Genomic DNA, 24857 nt, shown 5'->3' on the forward strand with positions numbered 1-24857 from the left:
GGGAAAGCCTTCAGTTTTGTGCCGTTTAATATGATGTTAGCTGATGGTTTATCATATGGCCTTTATCATGTTGAGATATTTTCCTTCTGGAAAATATCTATAGAAAAAATTAATACAACAAGGAGCTGGTTGTATTAATCATAGTATTCTACAATAATTTTTTGTATATCTACGATGTCCATGGTGATTTCTCCTCTTTCATTTTGGATTTTGGTTATATGAGTCCTTTCTCTTTTTTCCTTGGTAAGTCTTGCCAAGGGTTTGTCAATTTTGTTGATCTTTTCAAAGAACCAGCTCCTTGTTGTATTAATGGATTACAAAATGGATTATACCCATTTTGTTGAGAATCTTAAACATAAAATTGTGTTGTATTTTATCGAATGCCTTTTCTGCATCTGTTGATAAGATCATGTGGTTTTTGTTCTTTGTTTTGTTGATATGGTGTATTACGTTAACCGTTTTATTTATGTTGAACCATCCTTAAGATTCTGGGATGAATCCCACTTGATCATGATGTATTATTTTTTCAATATGTTGTTGTATTCGATTTGCTAGTATTTTGTTTAGTATCTTAGCATCTGTATTCATTAGAGTTATTGGTCTGTAGTTTTCTTTTTTTGTGCTGTCCTTGTCCGGTTTCGGTATGAGGGTTATGTTGGCCTCATAAAATGTGTTTGGAAGTATTGCTTCTTCTTCAATTTTTTGGAAGACTGAGTAGAATGGGAACCAAGTCTTCTTTGAATGATGGAATTCACTGGTATAACCGTCTAGGCCTGGACTTTTATTTTTGGGGAGGTTTTTAATAGTTTTTTCTATTTCTTCCCTACTAGTTGGTCTTCTGCTTCTTCTTGACTCAGTCTAGGAAGGTTGTATTGTTCTAGAAATTTATCCATTTCTTCTAGATTGTTGAATTTAGTGGCATAAAGTTTTTCATAGTATTCTACAATAATTTTTTGTATATCTACGATGTCCGTGGTGATTTCTCCTCTTTCATTTTGGATTTTGGTTATATGAGTCCTTTCTCTTTTTTCCTTGATAAGTCTTGCCAAGGGTTTGTCAATTTTGTTGATCTTTTCAAAGAACCAGCTCCTTCTTCTATTAACTTTTTCTATAGTTTTGCTGTTCTCTATTTCATGTATTTCTGCTCTGATTTTTATTATCTCCTTTCTTCGGCTGGTTTTGGGTTGTCTTTATTCTTCTTTTTCCAGTTCCTTAAGGTGTGAAGTTAAGTGGTTCACTTGGGCTCTCTCTTGTTTGTTCATATAGGCCTGAAGTGATATGAACTTCCCTCTTATCACTGCTTTTGCTGCATCCCAGAGATTCTGATATGTCGTATTGTCATTTTCATTTGTCTGTATATATCTTTTGATCTCTGCGCTTATTTCTTCTTTGACCCATTCATTTTTTAAAAGTATGTTGTTTAGTTTCCACATTTTTGTGGGGGTGTTTTCCTCTTTTTTGCAGTTGAATTCTAGTTTCAAGGCTTTATGATCAGAAAATATGCTTGGTACAACTTCGATTTTTCTGAATTTGCTGATGTTATTTTGTGGCCATATGGTCAATTTTTGAGAATGATCCATGTGCACTGGAGAGTAATGTATACTCTGTCACTTTGGGATGAAATGTCCTGTAGATGTCTAACATATCCAGGTGCTCTGGTGTTTTGTTTAAGGCCAATATATCTTCATTGATTCTCTGTTTGGATGACCGATCTAGAGCCGTCAGCGGTGTATTGAGATCTCCAAGTAAGATTGTATTTTTGTCAGTTTTTGTTTTAAGGTCAATAAGTAGCTGCCTTATATTTTGGTGCTCCTTGGTTTGGTGCATATATATTAAGAAATGTTATATCTTCTTGATTCAGCGTCCCCTTAATCATTATGAAATGACCATTTTTGTCTGTGAGTACTTTTGTTGTCTTGTAGTCAGCATTATCAGATATGAGTATTGCTATGCCTGCTTTTTTTTTGGATGTTATTTGCTTGGAGTATTATATTCCAGCCTTTCACTTTGAATTTGTTCTTATCCTTGTTGCTTAGATGAGTTTCTTGTAGGCAGCATACAGTTGGATTTTCTTTTTTAATCCATTCTGCTACTCTGTGCCTTTTTATTGGTGAGTTTAATCCGTTTACATTTAGTGTAATTATTTACACTTGTGGGTTCCCTATTGCCATTTTTTAAATTTTTATTTATTTATTCATTTTAGAGAGGAGAAAGAGAGGGAGAGAGAGAGACAGAGACAGAGAGAGAGAGAGAGGAGAGAGAGACAGGGTGGAGGAGCTGGAAGCATCAACTCCCATATGTGCCTTGACCAGGCAAGCCCAGGGTTTTGAACCGGCGACCTCAGCATTTCCAGGTCTACGTCTTATCCACTGCGCTACCACAGGTCAGGCCCTATTGCCATTTTATACGTTGCTTTCTGTTAGTTTTGTGTCTTGTTTCATTCTTCTCTTTCGTTTTTCTATCCTTTTATTTTTATTTCATTGTATTCCATACATCTTTCCTCTGTTGCTGTCTTTTTTAAATCATGTGCTTCTGTGGTGGTTTTTTCAAGGGTGGTTACCGTTAAGTAATGAAAAGGGTTCCTACCCTGTTCATTGTAGTGCACTATCTTGTGAGTACTTTTGCACTCCATCGTCCTTTGCTACTGTTAATCTTCGTACTCTCCCTTTTTTGTTGTTGTTGTCACAGTTTAAATTTGGTTTTATTGTGTTTTTGGTGGAGCTTTTATTTGTGGTTTTGTTTTGTTTTGTTCTTTGTATCTGGTTGGAAAACCCCCTTTAGTAATTCCTGGAGTGGGGGTTTTCTGATGATAAATTCCCTCATCTTTTCTGTATCTGTGAATGTTTTTATTTCTCCTTCGTATTTGAAGGATAGCTTTGATGGGTATAGTATTCTTGGCTGAAAGTTCCTCTCTTTCAGGGCTTTAAATATTTGGGTCCACTCTCTTCTAGCTTGTAGAGTTTATGTTGAGAAATCTGATGATAATCTAATAGGCCTTCCTTTATATGTTGCATTCTTCTTTTCCCTGGCTGCCTTGAGAATTTTTTCTTTGTTGTTGGTTTGTGCCAATTTTATTATGATGTGCCTTGGAGTAGATATGTTGGGGTTAAGAAAACTCAGAATTCTGTTTGCTTCTTGAATTTGAGGCTTTAGTTCTTTCCACAGGCTTGGGAAGTTCTCATCTATTATTTGTTTAATATGTTCTCCATTTCATTTTTTCTCTTTTCTCCCTCTGATATACCTATTATTCTTATGTTATTCTTTTTGATGGAGTTAGACAATTCGTGTAGGGCTTTCTCATTTTTTTAAACTTTTGAGTCTCTTTCTTCTTATCTCTTTTGTGCCTCAAGTTATTTGTCTTCTATTTCACTAATCCTACCTTCTATCTGGCCTGTTCTATTAGCTAAGCTTGTTATCTCGTTTTTCAGCTCGTGAATTGAGTTTTTAATCTCTGTTTGATTTGTTTTTATATTTTCAATTTCCTTGGTAATATATTCTTTGTGTTCGTTGAGTTGTTTTCTGAGCTCCCTAAGTGGCCTTTCTGTATTTTTAGGATTTCTATCTTAAATTCTCTGTCATTTAGCTCCGAAGTTTCCAATATATTAAATTTTTTCTCCATAGATTTTTCCTCATCTATCTGTGCTACCTCTCTGTCTTTTGTATCCATGATATTCAATTTCCTTTTCCTTAATGGCATCTGTGGGTAGTTTTGTTGATAGTACTTTGCGTTTAGTGTGGAACTTCTGGAGACTCTAAGGATAGATTTTTCTGTTTCTGGTTGAAGATCTTGTTGAATTTTGGTGGTGATTTATCGGATCGCTCCTTACGATTTCTCTGACGTCACTCCCGGAAGTCTTCCCTCTTATTGAATTTTTTGAAATAGCTTGAGAAGGATAGGAGTTAGTTCTTCTTTGAATATTTGGCAGAATTCGCCTGTAAAGCCATGTGGCCCAGGGCTTCTGTTTGTTGGAAGTTTTTTGATAACTGTTTCAATCTCATTTGATGAAATTGGTCTGTTTAGGGTTTTCTGATTTTTCTGTTTTGATTTTTGAAAGATTATGTTTCTAGGAATTTGTACATTTTGCCTAGGTCAGAATTCGGCAAACTCAGTCAACATAGCCAAGTATCAACAGTACAATGATTGAAATATTTTTTGAGAGCCAAATTTTTTTAACTTAAAGTATATAGGTAGGTACATTCCTTATCGAGGTAGTGATCACATGTAGTATTTTGTGGAAGAGCCAAACTCAAGGGGCCAAAGAGCCACATGTGTCTCACAAGCCGCAATTTGTCAACCACTGGCCTCGGTTGTCTAATTTTATGGCATACAGTTCTGCATAATATTTTTTTACACTTCTTTGTATTTCTGCTGTGTCAGTTGTTATTTCTCCACTCTCATTTCTAATTTTATTTATTTGAGTCCTTTCTCTTTTTTTCTTGGTGAGTCTGGTTAAAGGTTCATCGATCTTGTTTACCTTTTCAAAGAACCAGCTCTTGATTTCATTGATCCACTCTATTGTTTTTTTAGCCTCTATGTCATTTATATTTGCTCTGGTCTTTATTATTTTCTTCCTTCTACTTCCTCTGAGTTTTACTTGCTGTTCTTTTTCTAGTTCTTTTAGATGCAGGGTTAAATTGTTTATTTGAGCTTTTTCTAGCTTCTTGAGGTATGTCTGTAGTTCTATGAACTTCCCTCTCAGGACTGCTTTTGCTGTGTCCCATAAATTTTGGGTTGTTGTATGTCCATTTTCATGTGTTTCAAGGAAATTTTTTATTTCTTCCTTGACCTCATTGTTAACCCATTTGTTATTTAATAATATACTATTTAGTTTTCAAGTGTTTGAGTGTTTTTCAGTTTTTCTATTGTAGTTGATTTCTAGTTCATGCCATTGTGATCAGAGAAGATACTTGGTATGATTTTAATCTTTTTAAATTTGTTGAGTTTTGTTTTGTGTCCTAGAATGTTGTCTATCCTAGAGAATGTACCATGAGCACTTGAAAAGAATGTATGTTCTGCTGTTTTAGGGTGAAAGGTTTTGAAAATATCTATTAAATCCAATTGACCTAGTGTATCCTTTAAGTCTGCTGTTTCTTTGTTAATTTTCTTTCTTGAGGATCTATCCAGTGATGTTAGTGGGGTTTTGAAATTACCTACTATTATAGTATTGTTGTTGATCCTGCCTTTTATGTCCATCAATATCTGCTTTATATATTTAGGTGCTCCTATATATATATTAGGTGCTTAGATATTTATAATGGTTACATCTTTATGTTGGATTGCTTCCTTTATCATTATGTAGTGGCCTTCTTTATCCCTTATTTTAGCCTTTGTTTTAAAGTCTATTTTATCTGATATAAGTATTGCTACCCCAGCTTCTTTTTTTTTTTTCATTTCCATTTGCATGAAATATTTTATTTTATTTCTTTCAGTCTATGTGTGTCTTTTGTTTTGAGGTGTGTCTCTTGTTGACAGTATATGTACAGGTCCTGTTTTCTTATCCCCACAGTTACTCTGTCTTTTGATTGGATCATTTAATCCATTTACATTTAAAGTTATTATTGATATGTATTTGTTTATTGCCATTTTATTCTTTAAATCTACATTCCTCTTTTCCTAGATTTTTCCCCCTTTGTTCTGTTTACAGCAAGCCCCTTAATATTTCTTGTAACATTGCTTTGATTGTAATGAATTCCTTTAGGTTTTTGTCAGCAAAGCTTTTAATTTCTCTTTTTATTTTAATTGATAGCTTTACTGGATAGAGAACTCTTCGTTGTAGGCTCTTGTTTTGCATTACTTTGAATATTTCTTGCCATTCCCTTCTGGCCCCTAATGTTTCTGTTGACAAGTCAGATGTCATTCTTATGGGGGCTCCTCTGTCAGTAGTAGACTGCTTTTCACTTACTCTGTATCTCTTAGCTTTTAGTATTCTTTCTTTTTCTCTTAATTTTTGTATTTTCATTATGATGTGTCTTGGTGTTGGCCTTTTTGGGTTCATCCTTAATTGAACTCTCTGTGCTACTTGAACTTGTGTGACTTTTATTTTTCATCAATATAAGGAAGTTTTCAGCTATGATTTCTTCAATCAGATTCTCTATCCCTTGTTCTTTCTTTTATCCTTCAGGAACCCCTATGATGTGGATGTTATTTCTCTTCATGTTGTCACAGAGCTCTCTTAGAGTTTCCTCAGACTTTTTGAGCCTCTTTTCTTTTTGCTACTGTGCTTCCGTGCTTTCGTTTATCTTTTCCTGTAACTTGCTGATTCAGTCCTCAGCTTCATTCATCCTGCTTTTAATTCCTTCCAGAGTGGCCTTCATTTCTGATACTATATTTGTTATTTCTGACTGATTCTTTTTATTGTCGTTTTTTATACTTGCTCTCTTTATTTAGGTGCTCGTTATGTCCATCTATTGTTGCTCTGAGATCTTTGAGCATCCTAACAATCATTATTTTAAACTTCTGCATCCAGTAATTTGGTTATTTCCATCTCATTCAGATCTTTTTCTGCAGATTTCTCTTTTTTTATATATATATAAATAAATTTTTATTTTAATGGGGTGACATCAATAAATCAGGGTACATACATTCAAAGAAAACATTTCCAGGTTATCTTGTCATTTAGTTCTGTTGCATACCCATCACCCGAAGAGAGATCGTTCTCCGCCACCCTCCATCCAGTTCTCTCTGTACCCCTTCCCCTCTTCCTCTCCCTCCTTCCCTCCCCCCACCCCCCATAACCACCACACTCCTGTCCATGCCTCTTAGTCTCGCTTTTATGTCCCACCAATGTATGGAATCCTGCAGTTCCTGTTTTTTTCTGATTCGCTTATTTCACCCCCGAACAATGCTACCAAGACTCCACCATTCCGCTGTAAGTGATCCGATGTCATCATTTCTCCTAGCTGAATAGTATACCATGGTGTATATGTGTCCCATCTTCTTCATCCAGTCCTCTATTTTTTTTTACACTGATTAAAAGCCTTTAAGCAAACTCTTGGCCAATACAGCAAGAATCCATAAAAGAGTAGTGTCCTTAACATGTTCACCAAGTCCAAGTTGGCCCCATCACCATGCCAAATCCCTGAAAAATGCAACCCAACCACAGTTCAGTCTGTTAGGAGCTGTCACAGGGAGCAGGAGTCCAGGAAAGTTCCACACAGGAAAAATCCACATGGCACTGGAATTATTGTGACCATTCTATACTTTGCAGCTCATGTCCAAGTCCCAATGACCGCTGCTTCTATCTGGTAATGATTCAGGTAGACTGGAAAAAGCCATTTGCAGCATGCGTGGATATGAAGTTTCTGTTCTCCTCTGCCTGGAGAGTTGAGACCAGGTTGCTTTTCCCTGGAGCTCAGTGACTGTGGCATGATAAAGAGAACTTTGGAATACACTAAGCTGGGTGGCAAAGGTAAATTCATAATACAAGTTGGCAAAAGGAGGAAAGAGAGCTCTAAATTAGGAGTAGGTCCCAGCCTGAAATATGAGTGGGGCATTGAGGTAGGAGGGATAAAGGAAACACTATATATTAAGCAAAGCAGCAGAAAATAGGACTATCAACACCCACAACAGAGATCTTTGAGGGAAGAATAAAAAACCTGACTATTCAGGCAAAACATAGTTAAGTGGCCCTTGTGCAAATGAGATCAGTTTACCTGCTTCTTGGAAGAAATACCCTAGGCTCGTCCACAGTGTCGTAGATGGGGCCAACGGCCCTGGGCACCTTCAGCCTTCAGTGGCAAACCCCAGCTTTCTGGGCAAGGTTAGGTCATAGGTGGCTGGAGCAGGGCAGGAAGAGACTGAACCCTCCCTTAGAGGAGCGAGGGGGAAGCCTACCTTCCAGTGTCCCTGTTTCCTCACAGCAGAGGCATGTAAGCCTGGCAGGCTTTAGCTCAATGACCTTCCTTTCCACTATTGAAGCAGGACCCAGATGGCATCCTATGAGACCCCTTTGGGGCGTTGGAGCCTTTAAGGGTGTATTCTAAAAGCTGGTAGTTCCCCTGATCTCTATTGGGCTTTTTCTGCCTCTAGGTATCTTAAAAGCCATTCTCAGAATATCTCGCTGAGGGGTTTGAGGATCCCCATCCGCCTATATAAATCTTTTCCATATATCTGGAGCTATTTGGAAAAAGACAAAACAATGTTATCAGCTAGATCTAATAAAGAAGGTAGTAGTTTGCAGGCGAAAAAGATTTGGTGTCTCCTGTTCATCAGCATTCAAAAGAAATTTAAAATTTTGTTTTTTAAGTAAAAAGCATGATATGGTAGACCCGTAGGAGTCATTGGCCTGGTGTGCAGGATTCCCGGGTTCGATTCCTGGCCAGAGCACACAGGAGATGCGCCCATCTACTTCTCCACCCCTCCCCCTCTCCTTCCTCTCCGTCTCTCTCTTCCCGCCCGCAGCCAAGGCTCCACCGGAGCAAAGCCACCCCGGGCACTAAGGATGGCCCCATGGCCTCCGCCCCAGTCGCTAGAATGGCTCTGGTTGTAACAGAGCAACACCCCAGATGGGCAGAGCACTCCCCCCCAGTAGGCATGCCAGGCGGATCCCAGTCCGGCGCATGCAGGAGTCTGTCTGACTGCGTCCCCATTTTCATCTTCAGAAAAATACAAAAAATAAATAAAAGAAAAAATACTACAAAAAAAAAAAAGAAAAGAAAGGGCCATTCCCTTGTGCTGAAGCTCCAGGGAGCATGGAGTGAGCTTGAGTATGTCCTATGAAACATGGAGCTCTATGTTGACATATAAGTCTTTGAAGAAGGAGGAACTGCTGAAATAGTTTATCAGCATTTGTCCCTAAGACAGCAGTCTTTATAGTGGAAAACAACATACGTAAATATTTGCTGTCTGTCTATAGATTAAAGGGGAAATATGGCAAATGCTGAAAAGCCATGATCTTTGTGCCCCTCCCCTCCCCCGACCCCCTCTCTCTCCTCCCCCCACCCTGTAACCCCAACACTGTTGTTCATGTCTCTGAGTCTCATCTTTATGTCCCACCTATGTATTGAATCATATAGTTCTTAGTTTTTTCTGATTTACTTCTTTCACTCAGTATAATGTTATCAAGGCCCATCCATGTTGTTGTAAAAGATCTTATGTCATCATTTCTTATGGCTGAGTAGTATTCTATAGTGTATATATACCAAAGCTTTTTAATCCACTCGTCCTCTGATGGACACTTGGGCTGTTTCCAGATCTTTGCTATTGTGAACAATGCTGCCATAAACATGGGCGTGCATTTCTTCTTTTCAAACAGTGCTATGGTGTTCTTGGGGTATATTCCCAACAGTGGTATAGCTGGGCCAAAAGGCAGCTCGATTCCCAATTTCCCGAGGAATGTCCACACGTTCCTCCACAGTGACTGCACCAGTCTGCATTCCCACCAGCAATGCAGTAGGGCTCCCCCCCCTCCACATCCTCGCCAGCACTTATTCTGTGTTGTTTTATTGATGAGCGCCATTCTGACTGGTCTGAGGTGATATCCCACCACAGTCCTAGCCTGCATTTCTCTAATCATTAGTGATGTTGCACATTTTTTCATACGTCTGTTGGCCATCTGCGTGTCCTCTCTGGAGAAGTGTCTATTCATCTTCCCCGCCCACCCTTCGATTGGACTGTTTGTCTTCCCGGTATTAAGTTCTACAAGTTCTTTATAAATTTCGGTCATTAACCCCCCATCAGACACTATGTCAAATATGTTCTCCCATTGTGTAGTTTGTCTTTCTATTCTGTTCTTATTGTCTTTAGCTGTGCAGAAGCTTCTTAGTTTGATAAAGTCCCATTTGTTTATCCTGTCTTTTATTTCACTTGCCTGTGGAGACAAATCAGCAAATATATTGCTGCGAGAGATGTCAGAGAGCTTACTGCCTATGTTTTCCTCTAAGATGCTTATGGCCTCACGGCTTACATTCAAGTCTTCCATCCACCTTGAGTTTATTTTTGTGAGTGGTGTAAGTTGGTGGTCAAGTTTCATTCCTCTGCAGGTAGCCATCCAGTTCTCCCAACACCACCCACTGAAGAGGCTGTCTTCACTCCACTGTACTGTCCTACCTCCTCCATCAAATATCAGTTGTCCATAGAGCTGTGGGTTTATTTCTGGGTTCTCTGTTCTGTTCCAATGATCTATGTGCCTGTTCTTATGCCAGTACCATGCTGTTTTGAGTACCATGGCCTTATAATATAACTTGATATCTGAAAGTGTGATACCTCCCGCTTTTTTCTTCCTTTTCAAGATTGCTGAGGCTATTCTTGTTCTTTTTTGGTTCCGTATAAATTTTTGGAATATGTGTTCTGTCTTTGAAGTAAGTCATTGATATTTTAATCGGTATTGCATTGAATTTATAAATTGCTTTGGGCAATATAGTCATTTTAATGATGTTTATTCTTCCTAACCATGAGCACGGTATATGCCTCCACTTATTCGTATCTTCCCTGATTTCTTTTATCAATGTTTTATAATTTTCCGAGTACAAGTCTTTAATCTCCTTGGTTAGATCTATCCCTAGGTACTTTATTTTTTTGGTTGCAATGGTAAAGGGGATTGATTCCTTGATTTCTCTTTCTGACAGTTCATTATTAGTGTATAAAAATGCCTCTGATTTCTGAGTATTGATTTTATATCCTGCCACCTTGCCAAATTCATTTATCAGGTCTAGTAGTTTTTTGACTGAGACTTTAGGGTTTTCTATATACAGTATCATGTCATCTGCAAATAATGATAGTTTTACTTCTTCTTTTCCAATTTGGATGCCTTTTATTTCTTTTTCTTGTCTGATTGCTGTGGCTAGGACTTCCAGAACTATGTTGAATAAGAGTGGTGAAAGGGGGCACCCCTGCCTTGTTCCTGATCTTAAGGGGATTGCTTTTAATTTTTTCCCATTGAGTATGATGTTAGCTGTGGGTTTGTCATAGATGGCCTTTATCATGTTGAGGTATGTTCCCTGTATTCCCACTTTGCTGAGAGTTTTGATCATGAATGGGTGCTGGACTTTATCAAATGCTTTTTCTGCATCTATTGAAATTATCATGTGGTTTTTCTCCTTTCTTTTCTTTATGTGATGAATCACATTGATTGATTTGCGAATATTGTACCAGCCTTGCCTCCCCAGAATAAATCCCACTTGATCATGGTGTATGATTTTTTCCATATATTGCTGGATCCAATTTGCTAATATTTTATTGAGGATTTTTGCATCTAAGTTCATCAGGGATATTGGCCTATAATTTTCTTTTTTTGTGTTGTCTTTGCCTGGTTTTGGAATCAGAATTATGCTCGCCTCATAAAAGGAGTTTGGAAGTCTTCCTCTTGAATTTTTTGAAATAGCTTGAGAGGGATAGGAGTTAGTTCTTCTTTGAATATTTGGTAGAATTCATTTGTGAAGCCATCAGGCCCAGGACTTTTCTTTTTTGGGAGTTTTTTGATAGCTATTTCAATCTCATTTGTTGTAATTGATCTGTTTAGGTTTTCTGATTCTTCCAGATTGAGTTTTGGAAGATTATATGATTCAAGGAATTTGTCCATTTCATCTAGGTTGTCTAGTTTTTTGGCGTACAGTTCTTCATAGTATTTTCTTATAATATTTTGTATTTCTGTTGTGTCAGTTGTTATTTCTCCACTCTCGTTTCTAATTTTATTTATTTGAGTTCTCTCTTTTTTTCTTGGTGAGTCTCGTTAAAGGTTCATTGATCTTGTTTACCTTTTCAAAGAACCAGCTCCTGGTTTTATTGATCCTCTGTATTGTTTCTTTAGCCTCTATGTCATTTATTTCTGCTCTGATATTTATTATTTCCTTCCTTCTACTAGCTCTGGGCTTTACTTGCTGTTCTTTTTCTAGTTCTTTTAGATGCAGGGTTAAGTTGTTTATTTGAGCTTTTTCTAGCTTCTTGAGGTATGCCTGTAATGCTATGAACTTCGCTCTCAGGACTACTTTTGCTGTGTCCCATAAATTTTGAGTTGATGTATGCTCATTATCATTTGTTTCTAGGAATTTTTTAATTTCTTCTTTGATCTCAATGTTAACTCATTCATTGTTTAATAACGTGCTATTTAGTTTCCAAGTGTTTGAATGTTTTTCAATTTTTCTATTGTGGTTGATTTCTAGTTTAATGCCATTGTGATCAGAGAAAGTGCTCGATATGATTTCAATCTTCTTAAATTTGTTGAGCCCGCTTTTGTGCCCTAACATGTGGTCTATTCTAGAGAATGTACCATGAGCGCTTGAAAAGAATGTATATTCTGCTCTTTTAGGGTGAAAGGTTCTGAAGATATCTATTAAATCGAGTTGATCTAATATGTCCTTTAAGTCTGCTGTTTCTTTGTTAATTTTCTTTCTTGAGGATCTATCTAATGATGTTAATGGGGTATTGAAATCCCCTACTATTAAAGTATTGCTGTTGATCTCGCCCTTTAAGTCCATCAAAGTCTGCTTTATATATTTAGGTGCTCCTATATTAGGTGCGTAGATATTTATAATGGTTATATCTTCCTTTTGGGTTGCTCCCTTTATCATTATGTAGTGACCTTCTTTATCTTTTACGATAGCCTTTGTTTTAAAGTCCATTTTGTCTGATATAAGTATTGCTACCCCAGCTTTTTTTTTCATTTCCATTTGCGTGAAATATTTTTTTCCATCCTTTTATCTTCAGTCTGTGTGCATCTTTTGATTTAAGGTGTGTCTCTTGTAGACAGCATATGTATGGGTCCTGTTTTCTTATCCATGCAGCTACCCTATGTCTCTTGATCGGATCATTTAATCCATTAACATTTAAGGTTATTACTGATATGTAATTGTTTATTGCCATTTTTTTTTCTTTAAAACTGTATTTCTCTTTTGCTATATTCTTTTTTTCCTTTGATCTGTTTACAACAGGTCCCTTAGCATTTCTTGCAGCCTTGGTTTGGTTGCAGTGAAATCCTTGAGTTGTTTTGTTTTTTTTTGTCTGTAAAGCTTTTTATTTCTCCTTCAATTTTAAATGATAGCCTTGCTGGATAAAGTAGTCTTGGTTGTAGGTTCTTGTTCTGCATTACTTTGAATATTTCTTGCCATTCCCTTCTGGCCTCAAGTGTTTCTGTTGAGAAGTCAGAAATCATCCTTATGGGGGCTCCTTTGTAGGTGATAGTCTTTTCTTCTCTAGCAGCTTTTAATATTTTCTCTTTATCATTTAGCTTTGGTATTTTAATTATGATGTGTCTTGGTGTTGGTTTCTTTGGCTTTCTCCTTAATGGAGTTCTCTGCTTCCTGAACATGTGTAATGTTTTCCTGCCTTAATTGGGGGAAGTTTTCCGCTATTATATGTTTGAACAAAGTCTCTAACCCTTGTTTTTTCTCTTCTTCTTCAGGAACCCCTATGATGCGGATGTTATTTCTCTTCATGTTGTCACAGAGCTCTCTTAGAGTTTCCTCAGACTTTTTGTGTCTCTTTTCTTTTTTCTGCTCTGCTTCCGTGCCTTTATTTATTGTGTCCTCTAACTCACTAATTCGATTCTCTGCTTCCTCCATCCTGCTTTTAATTCCTTCCATTGTATTCTTTATTTCAGATATTGTATTTGTCATTTCTGACTGATTCTTTTTTATTTCATTGTCCTTTTTTATATTTGTTATCTCTTTATTTAGGTTTTCGTAATGGCCATCTATGGTTGTTCTAATATCTTTGAGTATCCTGACAATCGTTATTTTAAACTCTGCATCTGGTAATTTGGTTATATCTGATTCACTTAGGTCCTTTTCTGGGGATTTCTCTTGGTTTATTTGTGTTGTATTTCTCTGCCTCCGCATTTTCTCTTCACGGGAGTGGCTGTGATCACGTGCTCGGGTGCACAAGGGTTGGTGGCCTTGGCCTTTGCCCTGCCCCCGTGTGTGACGTTATGCTCGGTCCTGAGGGCACTGGTGAGTACCTTTGCTCAGCTGCAGGTCTCCGCCTGTTTCCGAGCTTTTGCCTTGCCTTTGCAGGAGGATCCCACTCAAGGAACAGCTTCTAGCCTTGGCTCTACCGCCGGGTAGGGCTGCGTGCCCAAGCTCAACTCCGTAGCGGAACTCCGCCTCTTCTGGGCTTTTGGCTCCACCCCCGCCGGAGGAGCCGGCTACCAAGTCAGACCGCAAGCCTGAGTTGCATGGGCGGGGCAGGGCTGTGCTTCTCTGCCCTTGCTCCGGGGCTGGTCTCCACCCTTTCCAGGGTTCCCGCCCTTCTCCCAGAGGCTGGATTACAGGCTGCCGGCAGCTGAGCTTGACCACTTTTGTACGCCCCCTTCTCCCCAGCCGGGCAAGATTGAGCTCACACCTGAGCCCAGTGGTGGCCAGCCGGCTTCTGCCCTGCCAGCAGAACCGTGCTTTTGTCTCCCGCTGCTGCCCGCTCTCTGGTGCGCCCTCAGCCGCGTGGGTGGGGGCGTTTCAGCTTGGACCCTAAGACTCACTACTGTAGACCCAAGAGCTCCCTCTTTCTATGCGACTCTGCTCTTAATGCCGCAGGGGAGCTTGTTTGGCTGCTCTCCTGCTTCACTTTGCTGGTATTGCTGTTTCCGGGGGAAATATTCACTTCAGCTTTGGGGAGTGACTCTTCCCAGAGGTTAGGGTGGCTATCTCCCAAAATGTTTCTCCCTATGCCTCCTAGATTACACTCTCTTCCTGTTACTCTGGTCCTCTCCTCTCTCCCCCCATCCCCAGGAGCCCCAGGTGAGTGGTTTTGAGAGAGATGTTCTGCGCGGTCCCTTTAAGAAGGATCCTGGGTCTGAGAAATCAGACTCTCTCACAAACAGTATCCTGACTTGTTTCCAGGTAAATACTGTCCTTATGCCTCTTCTGGGCTCTGGGGCTGCAGGCTGGGGCTTTATTCCTGGGGCTCAAGACCCTTTCCCCTCTGCTAAACTCACTTCCCGCCACGCGAGTCTCTCCCTGCTGCCATTCGCTCCGAGGAGCTCGGCAGCCTTCTCCGCGTTTCCGCTTTTCCTACCAGTCTCTGTGTGGCTTCTTCAGCGTTCCTTGGTTGAAGAGTCCTCTTAGTTTAGTCCAAAGTTGGTTTTTCCAGATGATAGTTCATAAAATTAGTTTGTAATCCACTTTGGTTCTGGGAGGTAGATGCTGGTACGTTCGCCTACTCCAGCGCCATCGTCTCTCGGATTTCTCTTGTTGATTCATTTGTGTTGCATTTCTCTCCCTTCCCATTTTGTCTGTGTATAAGAAGGGTGTGGCCTCTGTGTTCCCTATGTTTGGTCTGTTTATAGGTCCACCACCCCCTTTGCCACCGCCTCGGGCATTTGGGCATGGGCATTTCCAGTGCTGGCCCGCTGCGTTGGTTGCTGTGGCTTCTGCCTCGCCTCCGCAGGTGGGACTGTGTTCGCTTTCCTGGCCTACCCAGATCCACACCGCCCCTGAAGGCAGGACTGCGCTCATGTGCCTGGGTTGCAAGCCCTGGCTGGACCTCAGCCTTTGCCCCAACCCCACGGGTGGGACTGCATTCACATGTTTGGGCTGAAAGATTGTGCTTTCCTTTATGTGTTGTATTCTTCTGTTCACTGGCTAATTTGAGGATTTTTTCTTTGTCATTGTTTTGTGTTGATTTAATTACGATGTGCCTTGAAATATGTCTGTTTGGGTTAAGATAACTTGGTGTTCTGTTTGCTTCTGGGGTTCGAGGCTCTAATTCTTTCCACAGACTTAGGAAATTCTCATTGATTTTTTGTTTGAATATGTTCTCCATTCCTTTTTCTCTCTTTTCTTTCTAATATATCTGTTATTCTTACATTGCTCTTTCTGATGGAGTCAGACAGTTCTTGTAGGGCTTTCTCATTTTTTTTAAATCATGTGTCTCTTTCCTCTTCTCACTGTAGTATCTCTAGTTGCCTGTCTTCTGTGTCACTGATTCTCGCTTCTATCTGGCCTGTTCTGTTAGCTAAGTTTGTCACCTCATTTTTCAGTTCATGTATTGAGTTTTTCATCTCTGTTTGGTTCCTTTTTATAGTTTCAATTTCCTTGATGACGTATTCTTTTTGTTCATTAAATTGTTTTTTGAGCTCAGTAAATTGACTTTCAGAGCTTTCTTGTATTTCACTATTTTTAGGACTTCAATTTTGAATTCCCTGTCATTTAACTCCAAGGTTTCCAAGTAATTGAAATATTTTTTAGAAATTTTCATCACCTATCTAAGTCTCTGCCTTTGTATCCATAATATTTTATTTCTTTTTCCTTAATAGCATTTGAGAATGGTATTGTTAACACTATTAAGAGATAATTAAGCCTGACCAGGTGGTAGCACAGTGGGTAGAGCGTCAGGCTGGGATGCGGAGGACCCAGGTTCAAGACCCCGAGGTCGCCAGTTTGAGCACGGGCTCATCTGGTTTGAGCAAAAAGCCCACCAGCTTGAACCCAAGGTCACTGGCTCCAGCAAGGGGTTACTCGGTCTGCTGAAGGCCTGCGGTCAAGGCACATATGAGAAAGCAATCAATAAGCAACACACGCAATGAAAAACTAATGATTGATGCTTCTCATTTCTCTCTGTTCCTGTCTGTCTGTCCCTGTCTATCCCTCTCTCTGACTCACTCTCTCTCTGTAAAAAAAAGAAAGAAAAATAAGAAAAAAAATAGAAGTAAAGATTTCTGAAATGAAACCCCCACAAAAAACAAGAATGAAAAATATAACAACTATGGATGATGTAGTTCAAAAGGAAAATAATGAAAGAAAAAGGAAAGAAGTAAAAATGACAAAAGCACTTAAAAATGTAATTTTTTTCTGGTTTTGAGAGGTAGCTTCTTCCTTTTTATTTAGCAGGTGGCACTGTACTATTGAGTTTTGCCTCTGTGGGGCTCTTGGACAGAGGTCTGCTGGTGTGTTGCTGTGGCAATGATGTAGTCTGGGCTTCAGTCCCATTGGCAGGCGAGGCTTGTTGGGGTTTAGCAATTATATAACTCCAGTAGTGAGAGTCTCAGTTTTCCAGGCGCCTCTCTGCACGTCCCTCGCACTGGAGCTAGCAGCCTGGAGACTTAGCTGTGGGGTCCACCTCAGCTATTGTCCTTGCAGCAAGAAAACCTATCCACAGCCAGGTCTCCCCTCCAGTGCCACTGAAAGCACAGTTCTGGGGAAAGCAGTGGGAACAAGAGCTGCCAGCACGAGCAGGCAGGACAGGGCACAGACCAAGGACCAAGTGCCTTTCTGTTACATAAAGGCAAAATTCTATGGGCCGGCAGGCATATCAAGTGTGCCGGGGTTTTAATCTCCACAGGCTTTTCCCACTTGCGCTGCTTGGTAGCCCGGGACAGGCCACAAGTGTGTTTAGCTCCCACGGCTCCAGCAATGCACACAGATGGTTGCTCCCACCGTTCAGGCGCCCAGTGCGGGCATTCTCAGGCCAAGGGTCTTTGTTCATGCGCATGCCCGGTGCTGGAGATAGTGGAGCCGGGAATGCCCAAAGATGCCAGTGCCCACACAGGTGCCTAGCATTGATAATCTCTGACTAAACACCCGCCCCGTGCTGGAGATTGTGGAGCTGGGAATGCCCAAAGACACTGGTGCTCGCAGAGGCACCCAACGTTGTTAATCTTGGGCTAAGCACCTCGGCCTGCGCGCACCTACTCAGTCCTATGCTGGTGATGCTAGGTGGAGCCACTAGCACTGTGCCAGTGATCGTGGAGCTGGAAATGCACAAAGATGCTGGTGCCAGCTCACACAGGCACCCTGTGCAGGTAATTTTTGATGGATCCCACTGCCCGTGTGCACGCCCAGTGTCCGCGATCTCAGGCAGAGCTGATGTGTTCTTTTTTTTGTTTGGGTGCCCACCCTAACTCAGCTCCTTCCCCACTAGCTCAGTCTCTCCTCTCCCAGCTCCAAGCAAGAGTGCCCCTTCCTCAGATCAGCACAGAAAGCGAAATGCCCCGTCCTTCGTCTTACATATTCAGTCACTTTTTCACTCAGTCATCCCTTTGTCGGGTCTGTGTATATTTTGGGTGCTCCGAAGGTTTTTTTTCTCTGTGTTTAGTTGTTGAAATTTCAAGAGGAGAGATTGGGATTATTCATCATGCTGACATTTCTCTGACGTCACTCATATTCTTTCTGTGTGGTATTTTCAGCTTTAGATGTTTGCCTGTTCTGTTCCTTGAAATCTTGACATGTACAATCTTGATATGTCATCATGGGAGCACTCCCGATTAAGATTTTCTGCAAACTGCTGGAGACTTCTCTTTCTCTGCCTTTCACATCTTACTTCTTTGCAGAATGTTCTCTTTAAATAGCCCCTCCCATTTCAGCCAAGTCCAATTAGATCTTAAAAAAGGAAAAAAAGAAAACCCACAGAATGGGAGACATAGTTGCAAAACATTTATCTCATAAAGGACCTGTATTCATATGGAACCTGTATTACCTATATGTAAAGAACTTTTACAACTCAATAGTAAAGAGAGAAATCACCCAAATTAAACATGGACATTTCCATGTTGATCTGAATAGGACATTTCTATGTTGATCTTCCCCAAAGAAGATATACAAATGACTGATACACTCATGAAAAAAATGCTCAATATCATTAGTCATTAGGGAAATGGAAATCAAAACTACCAGATACCATTTCATACCTACTAGGCTGCCTAGACTCAGAAAGATGGATAAAGTGTTAGCAAAAATGCAGAGAAATTGGAAGCATCATATGTTACTTCTGTGAATGTAAAATGATGCATCCATATTGGAAAACAGTATGGCAGTTCCTCAAAAATTTAAACATACAAGTACTATATGATTTAGCAGTTTTACTCCAGGGTATATATATACCTAAGATAAATAAGAACATATGCCCACAAACACACACACACACACAAATATTTGTACACAAATATTTACAGCAGCATTATTCTTAATAGCCAAAAATGGAAAAAACATGAATAGTTATCAACTGATGGATGAATAAAGTGTGGTATATCCACACAATGGAGTATTATTTGGCAATAAAAAAGAATGGGGTACTGATATATACTACACCTGGAATGAACCTGGAAAAATTACTCCAAATGAAAGAAGCCAACCACAAAAATCCACACATTATATGATTCTACTCACATGAAAGCCCAGAACAGGGAAATCTAGAAAGACAGAGGTAGATTACTGGTTAGTTAGTTGGAAGTGAGGGTGGGGTGAGGAGGATAGGATAACAAGCATGGAATGTTTCTTTCTGAAGTGATGAAATGTTCTAAAACCAGCTATGGTGATGGGTACACACATCCACATATACTAAAAACCACTGAACTGTATGTCCACTTTAGACGGTGAATTGTGTGGTATGTGAATTACATCTCAAATTAAGCTGTTTAAAAACAGAACAAGGTCGCCTGACCTGTGGTGGCGCAGTGGATAAAGCGTCAACCTGGAAACACTGAGGTTGCCGGTTCAAAACCCTGGGCTTGCCTGGTCAAGGCACATAATGGGAGTTGATGCTTCCTGCTCCCCCCCCCCTCTATCTCTCTGTCTCTATTCACTTAAATAAAAATAATTAAAATAAATAAATAAAAGCAAATGAAATGTTTTAAAAAAAGAAACCGAACAAGGGAGATGTTTGTACTATTCTAGAGTACTCTCCAAAATATATATATTTTTTAAATTGCAGGGTGAATAAAAGAATTGTAAAGAGAAAGTTTTCACTATATGATCATGTAAAACAATAAAATATTTTAAAATACAGCAGAAATTGAGAAAGAAATGGGGTCAGTTATTACCAGTTAGTAGTCCTGGTAGTAGACATCAGTGAAGTCTTCTGGGAGAAAGTCACATTTGAGAGTACCTTGAAGGATGGTTTGGCTCTGGACAGATAGATGTTTAAAGAGAGGTTTGCTGAAGAAAGGGAAGTTATTTCAGACTGTTGACAATGGCCAAGAATCCAGGGTAGGGGATTTCTGATGATCTGGGGAGCACTAATTGTTTAGTTCTGCTGTAAGGAAGTATACATACAGGCATCCAGGTATGGATTTCCTTGCATGGCAGGTGCAGATTGAACACTTTATTATTTTGTCAGTGATGACCCATCAGAGATATTTGATCAGAATTCTGCCTCGGGCTTACTAACTATTGAATATTATATAAGAACTGTAAATAAGTAAATTGGAAAGCAGTTAGAATGTCGATATTAGTTCAGTCAAATGAGAATGAAGGACTAACATGGGTGGTGGAGGTCTGACAGAAAACAGGACAGATGGGACTAAAGAGCATGGTAGCTGGTTGGGGAGGGAGAGAAAAAAACAAATTGATCCTTATGTTTGGAGCCCCTGTGACTAGGGTGGTAACACGATTAAGAAAAGAAGGAAACGCCGCAAAGGTGATGAGTGTGGTCTGGGGTTTGTTTGGTTTGCAGAGCTAGAAGGCCTCCAAATAAGATTAGTGGCAGTTAAAGGGGAGCCATAGAAGTACAGCAGAAAGAGCACTTGGCGTGTTTCTTCATCTATAAAGTGAGAAATTTAGGTCTGAGAGGCAGAATGTTATAGTGAATGAGAGCAAAGGTTTTGGAACCCAACTTGCCTGGGCTCGCTATTCACTAATATTTGTGAGCAGTATATTTTCCCTTTGGGCCTCAGATTATGTAAAATGGGGGTAATAATTATAAATCTACCTAATAACCACTCCTGTGAGGAATATGTGTACACACACACACACACACACACACACACACATCTTATTTAAAACAATGCCTGGTACATAGTAAACTTATTGTTATAAAACGAAGTCTGTTTCAGATCTGATGATCTATTGTGTGACATGGTCTGTTTCTCTCAGCCTGGTATTCCAGAGTAGAGGTGTGGACTAGAGATACAGGGTAATAATTTCTTGTCTACAGTATTACTGAACAGATGGTATGAGATAGCAAAGGAGAAAATGGATTATGGACAGCCAGGACAGAATGTTGAATATTACATTTGGGAATAAGAGGCAGGAGTGTGAAGGAATGTTCGGGGAAAGAGAAGGGAAACCAGGAGGTGCTGTCATGAGCACCGAACACAATAGGAAAGACAGTTCAAAGGAAGAGAGTCTTAGAGCAGAGGCCACTCGGGCTGAGTCTGAAGGCTGAAGGACGTATCTGATGGGCAGGGAGAAGTTCAAGATGAAAGCGAAGGAACTGAATTGATGGAACATTGTTCTGGTAGAATTTAAGAGGAAGGAAGATAATTTCTTTCTTTGAATTGGAATAAAAGAAGGGAAGGCTATATATGTTGAGACAATCCAATTTTGAGTTGGGAAGGTTAGAAGTCAGGGAAGCTCAGGTTGGATAACATCAGTTTTTCTCATAAAATAGGAAGCAAGGTCATCTTGAGAGAGAGGAAGGCAGGGAATAAAATTGAAGTAGCTTTAAGTATTTTCTCTAGTTCTGCCCTTTGTATGAATGGAAAACAAATAATCCTTGTCAATTACAATAGGTAATATTTTCTGAGCCTTTACTATCTGCCAGGTATCTTGCTAAGAGCTTGTTTCAAATTTGAAAGTCCCTAAGAGGCAAATGGTAGTATCACGTCTACATACTACGGAAAGGAATGCGCGAGGCAGAGAAAGGATTGGAAATTGCTCAAGGTTACCCAGCTAATAGGAGGTATACCAAGACTTTATATGAAATAGGGCACTTGACTGAGCGTAGGTATGTGAAGAGTAAGATATTTTTTGCTTTTATATTTTGAAACAGGTGACAACCAAAGCCAAACAATTAAAGGATTCGGTTACCTGCTCCCCAGGTGAGTTAGCACCCACTTCACACATTAATCTTAAGTGGTTTTTAAAAAATAAATCCCTTTTTATAACAACTTCTTTAAAATCGATGGTGTAATAGCTCTGCCCAATGAACTCTTGGTCAAACCTGTAAAAGGCATCAAATTATAGGCACCGACAAGACAATCCAGCCCTAAACATACAGTGGATACTAAAATGTATGTAATAAGTTTCAAGAACTATAAAAAAACCTTGTTTGTCTCTAGTATTGGGAGTGGAGGGGCGCAGGGGAAGCCACCCACACACCACACACGTGCACTGTGCAGTCCCTGCACTGACCCTCGTCCTCCAGCACCCACACTCCCTGCAGAATAGACAGAAGCTTTCCCCAAGAATCTGTTTTTCCAAATCTGTCTCTTCTAAGACTAACTGGAATTTTGTTAAGAATCTCCATACAGCCTGACCAGGCGGTGGCGCAGTAGATAGAGCATCAGACTGGGGCTCAGAAGACCCAAGTTCCAAAACCCTGAGGTTCCCAGCTTGAGCGCAGGCTCATCCTCCTTGAGCCCAAAGGTCACTTGCTTGAAGCCTAAGGTCACTGGCTTGAGCAAAGGGTCACTGGCTCTGCTGTAGCCCGTAGGTCAAGGCACATATGAGAAAGCAATCAATGAACAACTAAGGAGCCACAACGAAGAATTCATGCTTCTCATCTCTCTCCCTTCCTCTCTGTCTGTCCCTCTTTCTGTCTCTCTCTGTCTCTGTCACCAAAAAAAAAAAAAAAAATCTTCATACTGCCTAATTAGGCTGTGGCACAGTGGATAGAGCGTCATACTGGGATGCAGAGGACCCAGGTTTAAAACCCCGAGATCACCGGCTTGAGCGTGGGCTCACCAGCTTGAGCACAGGGTTGCTGGCTTGATTGAGTGTAGGATCATAGACATGACCCCATGGTTGCTGGCTTGAGCCCAAGGTTGCTGCCTGAACTAGGGGTCACTCGCTCTGCTGTAGCCCCTGGTCAAGGCACGTATGAGAAAGCAATTGATGAACAACTAAGGTGCCACAACGAAGAATTGATGCTTCTCATTACTCTCCCTTCCCGTGTGTCTGTCCCTCTCTCTGACTCTGTCTCTGTCACACACAAAAAAAGATCTCTGTACTGTTTTCCTCAAGTGAGAAAGTAAAAAAATGCCTCGTAAACCTTCCATCTTAACTGAGGAGCCGGTCCCAGGGAGAATGCTGGGGAGCAGACCCGGAGAGCTCTAGAAGCCATCCCTAGGGGGGGTTCAGCTTGGGGTTCTGCCAACTTTAGGAAAAAGGGCATTTCCAGATTCCTTTTCTACTGCTAAAATTACTTGTCTGGGTGTGGAGGCAGAAACAGGCAGTGAGGTGTTGTGTGTAAGAAGCTGATCTCTAAGACATTCTCTAAAACGATATTCTGAAAAGGTGTGTTTGGATAAACAGGACCTTGAGCATTGGTGGAGAGGGAGTGTAAAGAAACATGTAGTTGAATATCTAAGGGTCTCTGAGAAGAAACCTGTTCCCGTTGGTTTGCCCACTTACTGTCCACCAGCGAAATGGACAGGCACCAGTCACAGCAGCACCAGAGCAGCTTTGAACAGACAGCGGATCCCACAAGTGTTGGTGGTCGCCTGCAAACAGTGAGCGTGGCACAGAGCCTGACAGATGCATTGTAGTTATGCTAATGAGATAAATAACAATTCTGGATTATGAAAACAACCTTCCTTATCTAAAAAGTAGCAGGTTTTCCTTCTCAGAGAGGTCACTGCATCCTTTGGTCACAAGCAGGTTCTGTGTACACCCACTTTCCTCAGAGTGGTGGGAAGGCAAAGACCCGGAATCAGGCAGAACTGGGCTCAGATCCCACCCCACCTTCACTGCTTTCTGAGACCGATTTTACTCATCCATAAAATTAGGAGGATGGTACCTATCCTTCTAGAATAAAGTGAAAATTAAGTGAATTAATATGTGTGAATGCCTAAGGCATTGTCTGCTCTGTGTGTGGCAGCTGACTTGACCCTGCCCTTAAACATCTGTGCCATGTACCCTTTCTCACAGGAATGGTGAGACTCTCCGAACTCAAATCTACAGCTCAGAATTCTAGGCCTGTCAAGACCACCATGGCCTTGCCTGATGACATCATCACCCAGCGGGAAGATGCTGAGCAGGCCATGGGGGAGGAGGAGGACAGCCAGGAGGAGGAGGATGAACAGGAGGAGGCTGTGGTCCTGGAAAACCAGCCGAGGAGACGCAGGCCAGCCAGGCTGCCTGAGGGGATGACTAAGGCGGACCCAGAGGAGAAGTTCCGTAGCAAGAGGCAGAAGGACTTTGACATATCCGAACAGAACGCATCAAGCGATGAGGAGAGCCAGAAGAGAGAGAGAATGCGCCCTACGGAGGAGCCATGGACTCAGAATCAACAGAAACTTCTGGAATTAGCATTACAGCAATATCCAAAAGGATCCTCTGACCGCTGGGACAAAATAGCCAAATGTGTCCCGTCTAAGAGTAAGGTGAGTGAGGCGGGGAAGGGAGGAGGTGTGTGCCCTGGGTTTAGACCCCGTGCAGCAGCTGGGCCGTCCACCCAGTGCTCTCTCGTCCTGTCAGCTGTCATGTGAGCTCCTGTTCCCGTCATCCTCTGTGTTTCCCCTGAAGCACATGCACTCTGCACTCAATTGATCAGTGTGTATACAGGAGGCCAGCAGTCTAAGTTGGGTCGTTATACAGACCAGGGAGCTTTTCTCAGAAAAAATTCCATGCATAGAGCATAAAGTTCACCCTCACCACCCTGCCAGCCTCTGGATATTCGCTGCACTCGGGTGACAGTTGGAGAGGTCAGGTGGCCCAGTAGTGCCCTGGTCATCGTGGGGCAGGGGCCTTCTCCACCAGAAGGCAAAGAGGGTTTCTCACAGTCACAAGACCCCAGCCCCTGGGAGCCCCCAGCCCGGGGTGGCGGACACTGCACTGTGATCCCTGTCCCGGCAGCATGACACACACACTCTGCACTCAGTGGTGGCACTAAGTTGACCAGGGACCTGGGAGGCATATTTGCACGTGGAGTCCTTGTGAGAAAGACAAGACATTTAGGATTCAGCCATGATTTGTAGCCATGATTTTTTTTTTTTTTTTTTTTTTTTTACAGAGAGGAACAGATAGGGACAGACAGGCAGGAAGAGAGAGAG

The 24857-nt window shown here is 41.0% G+C and overlaps 1 protein-coding gene across 1 annotated transcript in view; it reads left to right on the forward strand.

Annotated features, from left to right (window-relative positions):
• Positions 1–24857, forward strand: part of DNAJC1 (DnaJ heat shock protein family (Hsp40) member C1) — a 251994-nt gene that overhangs the window by 224989 nt on the left and 2148 nt on the right. The window contains exons 10-11 of the mRNA XM_066384590.1: positions 21635–21683; positions 23734–24188. Coding sequence (XP_066240687.1) covers positions 21635–21683; positions 23734–24188 — 504 coding nt within the window. The remainder of the gene's footprint in view (positions 1–21634; positions 21684–23733; positions 24189–24857) is intronic.

The sequence above is a fragment of the Saccopteryx leptura genome, chromosome 5, assembly GCF_036850995.1.
Source record: "Saccopteryx leptura isolate mSacLep1 chromosome 5, mSacLep1_pri_phased_curated, whole genome shotgun sequence".
Taxonomy (NCBI): domain Eukaryota; kingdom Metazoa; phylum Chordata; class Mammalia; order Chiroptera; family Emballonuridae; genus Saccopteryx; species Saccopteryx leptura.